The sequence below is a fragment of the Solea senegalensis genome, linkage group LG11 (genome assembly GCF_019176455.1).
Source record: "Solea senegalensis isolate Sse05_10M linkage group LG11, IFAPA_SoseM_1, whole genome shotgun sequence".
NCBI classification, from domain to species: domain Eukaryota; kingdom Metazoa; phylum Chordata; class Actinopteri; order Pleuronectiformes; family Soleidae; genus Solea; species Solea senegalensis.
In genome coordinates, this window is record NC_058031.1 from 14,717,446 (window position 1) to 14,724,797 (window position 7,352).

Below are 7,352 nucleotides of genomic sequence, written 5' to 3' on the forward strand. Positions count from 1 at the left end.
TCCAATCAAACAAAGGGGAACATTTGGAAATCTTGTTGTTTACAGGTTATTATGATATTATTTTACTGGTCCAGCCCACTTGAGATCAAATTGTGCTGTATGTGGCCCCTGAACTAAAATGAGTTTGACACCCCTGCTCTAAACTGACTGTAGTGTGAGAGTAAATTATACTATTTCTCTTTGGACCAATCCCAGCAGCTCCAGCGACCCTTGTGTGAAGGATAAAGAGGTTGACAGTTACCCTAATCCCCATTCTGCATGTTTTTGAATCCGGAGAGCCCACATGCACACAGGGATACTAAAACTTCCATCCATCCATCAACAAGAAAATGTTAAAAAATAAAAAACGTAACAAACATTAGCAAATAAAAATAGATAACAAAGGAAGTGCCACAAATAAAGCATGAATCACATTACACAAAACACTGGGCCATATATGTATTTTGCAATTTTCGTTTGCACTTAAAATTGAAATCATAAAACCAAACTCACATTTATGTTACTGCAATGCCAGTCAAGTGATCCCTCTGTCTGGAGTTCAAGGGTCAAGTCAGACAAGGGCATGTGAGGGTTGAGTCCATCAAAGGGTCATATGATAAATGTGAGGTTTTAAAAGAGGATTGGAAATATTATGTATCTTTTCTAAGCTCCTTTTGGTTTAATGTAGCTGGGGAATTTGGCTCTCCATGCTGCTGCAACCTTAAATGTTACATGTTTCATACTACATGTTAATTCACAAGAAATAACAATCCATACAGTATATCAGTACATAATACAATAATGTGACATTCTATATTGTATCTTTTAAAAATAAAGAGAGCTTGCTAACTTGAATCAGATATTTTCTGATAACATAGAAGCCTCTGAATGCAGCACATGTGGAATTTACTGCTTTTGAGTCTTTGGATTTGAGCCAACATTGATTGGCAGTGACTGGTGGCACTGGTAATGGCAAGGGGAAGACAGTGACACCAGTATTGAAGATTCAGTTATCTTTGATAGAAATATATTTTATAACTTGTTTTCTGATTTAAAGCATGCAAGGTTGTTATAATTATGTGCTCTGCGCTCCTATTCTTTTGCCGGGAAAGCCACGTGTACCTGTATGTACCTGTAGGTGTGTGAAACAAACAGCTTCCAATATGTACTGTATGTCCGAGATGTTTAACCTCTAGGTGGCATAGAGATCCCAAAATAAAGTATGTACATCATGGTTGCGGTGGAGTCTGCAAATATGCTTTTATGTTTTACAGCTTTGTCAATAAAGGGTAAGGTAAGGCAAGGTAAGGTAAGGTAAGGTAAGGTAAGGTAAGGTAATGTGAGGTAAGGGAAGGGAAGGTTACATGAAAAAAAAAAGAAATGAAAAAAAAACAAACTATATTTTACATAGACATGTAGCACACTTAACCGCTAATGTCTCTCGAATTCACACACATTGACACATATGAAGCTGTTTAGTTAATTGCTTTATTACTTAGTTTTCTCTCAATTCATGTTTGCCTTTATGCTAAGATAACCAACAAACTAACCCAACAACATATGCAAATATGATTTTCTTATGTTATTTTACTACTTGACATGGGTTGTCCCTGAAGGTCTCAAGTACTTAAATTGATATTAGTGGCCAAAGTTTGCTATAAGAATAATTATTTACAGTTCAGCTTTAACATGGACCACAACCAGAGTCATTCTGGAATGTGCATCCACCACTCTTGATTTTTTACTCGCATCATAATTGTGTAGTTGGGTTTTCTGCTCAATGCAAAGAAAAGCATCTGAAAGAATACCACACACAACCACCTCTGACAGAGAAGTAGGACATGTGTTGGTGTGTTTCTACAGAGGATCATGCTTCATTTTGCTACCAGGCCTTTCATACCATGCATGGACAAATGGGATATTCTATGCTGTTGCCTTGGAAACAGGCATGTCCCATTGTGAAGACGAGGCAGAGAATTATCCTCTATGTGCCAAGTAATGGCAGAAAAGCAGCATGCTTCTAATGTGCTCTAATGTGCAATCTCAGTTTCACTGCAAGCAAAAAGATTATTGTGAATACAGAGGGGGTTGTCATCAAAGTCACAGTGAATGAATGTGAACATAAAGCCTCAAACCAACCATCAGAACTGAAACCAGTCCTTCACATCTTCAGATCAGCACAAACATGTCCCCTAGTATTCTTGCACACATAATAATTCTTCTTTATCATCATCGTCATCCAGGCAGTAGTCTTACCAATTACAGCCCCCAGTCACACCATACCTTGTTCTGCAAATAGGATTCTGGCATCCATTTGACTGACCCACCTTTTTATCTTTAAATGGACGACATGATGTGTAGCAGCAGTCTGGTCTGCTCTTGAAGTAATCCAGGTCCTTTCTCCAAAAACCCAACTTGCAGCGCCTGAGGTTTTTTTTTTTTTTACTTATTATGATATTTCTATATTGATTTGCTTGAGAATTACAATTAAAAGTACGGCATTCAAAATTTGCACTTAAATGCACTTAAATATATTGCCAATGGATTAAATGTCATGAACACATACTTTAACAAGTATGTGTTTCTTTCTAAAATGTAGTGGACTAAAGGTATCAGTTACTTTCCACTTTTTGGATTTGTGATGTATTTTGTTTATTATTATATTGATTAACTTAGCAGAAGGCACGCTTAGAAAACAAGATTTCGATCTCATCCATGCTTCTCAATGACCTCAGCTCTCATTAGTCATCATTCTACTTTATCAACCCTTTATTGTCAGTGAAAGAACACACTCAACACCTGCTTTTATATTAATATATGTTTTATTCTTCTCCATTTTATTATCATTATGTTTTATTTTCATATTTGCAAATCTTAAGGTCCTTTGTGCACGGACCCATCATCACGGCACACACACATTGGCACAACAAGATTGGTCAGAAATAGATAAATTCTAATCACACTTTAATAGCACACAATTTCATTGCAAGGACCTGGGAAAGACATACTATAATAACAATAACAAATTTGATTATTTTTTCCCCCTCTATTAAAATCTGAATTTATAGTATGATGTGCCAAAATAAAACACATTAGTAACATGGACATTCTCAATTCTCAAATAAACAAAACATAAATTAAAAGAAAATTAAAAACATGAGATATAACCATAAGATGTACAGCAGTTTATAGAGCTCTGATGAGTGTGAAGTTTTGCCATAAAGGTGCCTCTGAAGTGCAACACTTCCCCTAACATGAAATAAAATAATCTCTGTCTTTAAATAAGAAACTGCTGACAATATAAAAATACATGGCATTGTACTGTAGTTCATTAAATAAACCAACAATTCATATATAAAATATTATATTGACGTGTATAAAAATATGCCTTACAACTTTTTTGAAAAGGGTAACAGCCGTAAGCTTTTTGTCTGCCACTTCAGAACACACAGTCGACCACAAAATTCGAACATATGTACAACCAATCAACTAATAAGCAGTCAGAACACCATTTTGACAAATAAAATGAACAGAAGCATCCAGGGTCATGTTCTTATGACTATGTTTTCTGACTTTACACACATATATATATATATATATATAAGATACTGTAAGATTCAAGCAGTATTTGATGGAAATACATACTCAAAAATAAATTACTATTAAAGAAATATCCTGTCAATTAGGTACGTTGATGTCAGTGAATCTTTGGAGAGAAGGAGAGAGGACGGTGAGGGAGACACATTTTTCAAACTGTTGTGTCACATCACCTGCGTAACAGTATTTGAGCCCACTGAGATCAGAACAAACACAGGCAGTGTCAGCTATCCTAAAAGTAAAAAGGAAAATGAAAATCTACCAGAAAGCCAGGACAAGAGCCAGAGAATATAGAGATCATTCTGAGAAACACCATTTGGATCACTGAGGCAGTTCACGGAGCATTAATGTGAGCATGCAGCATGTCACTGGACGACGCAGAGGACGTTGCTGCAACTGTTGAACATTCAGGCAGATATTATTGTTGCTGTGACTGTGAGAGTGTGTGTGTCTTGAGGACATGATCGATAACTGGTGTGGATTTTCTATAGGAAGTGGTTTGTCCCTGCTATCTCCTGTCTAGGCAGTGTCAAGCACAAGCTAAAACCACCCCTCTACCTGTGCTCCTGCTGCTCCACCACCTCCTCCTCCTCCTCCTCCTTCTCCTCTTCCTCCAGGCTCAGAGCAATAGGACAGACTCATCTCTCACTCCCCATCGCATGGGAAAGTACCATCCTCACTGGCACGTGTGGGCACAGGCATGCCGAGCTCATCCACGCACCAGCAATGGCCACGCTGCATGCCCTTGGAGGAGCGGCACTGTGCAAGATTAAAAGACAGAGAGGGGGATTTTGAAAGGGAAAGGAGGGCGGAGATTGAGTGGGAGAGTGGGAATGGTAGTGAGAGAGGAAGAGAGAGAAAATGATATGTCATCATAGCGCAGTACTGATTCTCTGTGCCCACAGCTGAGAGGCTCAGAGAGAGAAAGAGAGAGAGAGAGAGAGAGAGAAGTGACAGTTATTCTCAGCAGAACATAAGTCCGCAGTGGTGTGCAGCTGACACTTAGAAACTATACACTTCCACCAGTCAAATACATATTTTCACAATACAGCCAACAAAAGTACCAGTTTTATGTTTCATGATGATTCAGGTGTAAATACTCTACCTGCTTTTTCCTGTAGAAGCCACGAGTGTCACAGTTGGGTATATAGATGTCACGGTCAGACTGGAAGATCGTCAGCTCGAGACCCCTCAGGACGCTATTGAGCAGCTTGCGACAAGGAGCCTGAAAACAGCAATGTAGAGTGTGACCTCAAACATCAACCAGGGGCAAAGATGGAGGACCTGTCTTCATCTATAGGACATCCACCAGGTGACTATGTTTGAACATCAGCGATCCTCTCTGATCACAGAACATGTCAGTGTGGTTCACAAAAGATGAGCCACTGTGATGCAGCAATCGAGCAAGAAGCAGGGATTATGCTTATTTATATAAATCAGATGTCATAACATTATATAACCATATTGTTATACAATGGTTTGGCTGTTCAGGTCACTGAATTTAGTGACTGCATCTTTGTGTCACTTTGCGTGAATTGAACGCGGACACCTTGATCATTTGTGTGACTAATGTCGTTCCTGTTAAAATATACAGTTTAGTTTAAATGATACAAATCAGCCGGCAAGCAAAGTGAAAAATCTGTGGCTGCAGCGGAAGACTTGAAACTTTCCAGATTCACATCATGCTCAATTAGTTCTGCCGCATAGCAGCACACACATCATGCACCATAATGCATGGGTTTAGAGCAGTGTATGTACATGCCACTGCAACACCCAAAACAGCTGAGGATCCATGACACTCTATCACGCTATGCAGCTCAAGATACAACCGTTTCCATTACATTTGATGTATACAATTGCTTCATGCATTCCATTCAGGTATGAATTAGTACTTTACTGTATTAAATACTAAATTTCATTATTAAATTAAGACAATGAACTTACTTTTTCAATGTCACCGCTGTGTGAGGGGTGTGGACCTGAGAGGAGATGACACAGCGGTATAAGAGGGTGATATTAAAAAATTTAAGCCATTAACATCAAACCACATCCAATGTCACATTTTGCAATAGAATATTTAGACAATGTTTCACGGCCTTGCGTGTTTTTTGCACAAGACATGCTAAGCAGCCATGCAGATGAGCTTAATCTGGGAGTGACTGTTGAGAGACTCAATTTCTTTCAGTAAATGTCCTTTCTTAATAGTTAATCGCAGTATCTCCATTTGAACAGTAGATGGGGATCACTGCAATGAAAAGCAGCTTGACCAGGATGTAGGTGACACTGTGACAGTTTCACATTCATTTTAAATTCTCCACAGAGTCTATGACTTATAGAACAGAGCATTATCATCCACCCTCTCATCAATCTATTGCCAATGGATGAATAAAATAATAAATTACTGTATAAATGAAAGTCTAAATCATCTTTACTTCAACACTGTTGCTCCATGAACACTGGTCAGAAATATCCACTATGTTTTTAGAGATTTTCCATAATTTCAAAGGACTTTAAAGACAAATTATGTTTTTGTTTTTTTTTGGTTTGTTTTGGTTTTTTTTAAATCACAGTGACTATGAAGCCACTGCAGATCAGTGGTGGATTTGCAAATTCATCTTTGGTGCACAAAATGCACACAGGCTTAAATGTCACACACCAACTGCTCTTTCTTTTTGTTGGTGGGTGACACAGCATCACATGCAATCCACAGATATAAAAAGGAGGCACACTTTGTATATTATAATATTATATTATTCATAATTATGTGCAGTGACATTCTCAACAATCCATTGTACATTTCAGGGCTACCTGCTGTTTCCATGCATCTATAGGTGCATACATGCATGTATATGTGCATTTATGATTTCATGCATGTGTGTGTGTATATATATATATGTACAGTATCTTACCTGTGGGAGGGGGCCTCTCAGTGGGACTAGTCCTGCTATGCTTGGCGCAAATGCCCCGACCCTGCAAAAGAGCCTGGAGGGGGCTGTGTTCCCGTGGTGGGGGAACACAGCGGAGCCCTTTGGCACAGCTCAGTGTGTACACACCACAGGGTTCTCCCTGGGCCAACACTGTCGTGCTCCCTGCAACATTATGGTCCCTGGGCGGCCGACCTGCCCCCAGTGGATCCCTGCAGGAAGGACAGACCTTGAAGGGCCCCAATCGACTTGCCCCACTCCATGATCCGCAGTGGGCAATCAGCAACAAAACAATGGTTGTTAAGTTAGAAAGAATAGGCATTTTCTGTCCAGGTCTCAGGTTCTTCACACTGTCACTCTCTGTCAGTTAAATGTGGCTGATGCTATTTCTGGATGTATATTTCTCTCTTTCACTCTCTCCCTCTCTCTCCCCTTCCTTCAGTCTTCTGTCCGTTTTCTATACAGTATAGCCTTCCTTGGTGCTTTGCCGGGTGAGTCCCCTGCAGTGCCAGAGGAGACAAATGGAGATCGAGAGAGACACGGCAAAGCACCGGCTTTTAAAGATCTGAAAGGCGGTGATAGAGAGTGAGCGAGAGAGGGGGGAGAGAGAGAGAGAGAGAGAGAGAGAGGAGAGAGGGAGGGAGGAGAGAGAGAGAGAGAGAGAGAGAGAGAGAGAGAGCACAGTTATGACACCTTCAGGGGCTGGGACATAGAGAGAGAGAGAGAGAGAGAAATGGCAGGGAGAGAAAGAACAAGTGGGGGGTGGATTATTTTCCTTTCAGAAATTATCAAAATTTCCCTACCTTTTTCTGTCATATACTCACACAGATGTCTAGCCCTTGCTCCTACACT

General features: G+C 39.7%; 1 protein-coding gene across 1 annotated transcript; it reads right to left on the minus strand.

Annotated features, from left to right (window-relative positions):
• Positions 1-2,814: 2,814 nt before the first annotated feature.
• igfbp6b (insulin-like growth factor binding protein 6b) lies at positions 2,815-7,092 on the minus strand. The gene is made up of 4 exons (XM_044037352.1): positions 6,486-7,092; positions 5,521-5,555; positions 4,682-4,801; positions 2,815-4,335 (listed from the first exon to the last, which is right to left on the minus strand). Exons 1-4 carry the CDS (start codon positions 6,820-6,822, stop codon positions 4,222-4,224), a joined length of 606 nt encoding a protein of 201 aa, XP_043893287.1. The 5' UTR covers positions 6,823-7,092; the 3' UTR covers positions 2,815-4,221.
• Positions 7,093-7,352: the final 260 nt, after the last annotated feature.

What these genes read in the sequence shown, in the direction of transcription:
- igfbp6b (XM_044037352.1), bottom strand. Translation starts at nt 6,822, where the DNA reads ATGCCTATTCTTTCTAACTTAACAACCATTGTTTTGTTGCTGATTGCC. An exon ending in ACAGCGGTGACATTGAAAAA is followed by an intron (nt 4,802 to 5,520) that starts GTAAGTTCATTG and finishes TGCTGTTTTCAG; the next exon opens with GCTCCTTGTCGCAAGCTGCT. An exon ending in GCTTCTACAGGAAAAAGCAG is followed by an intron (nt 4,336 to 4,681) that starts GTAGAGTATTTA and finishes AATCTTGCACAG; the next exon opens with TGCCGCTCCTCCAAGGGCAT.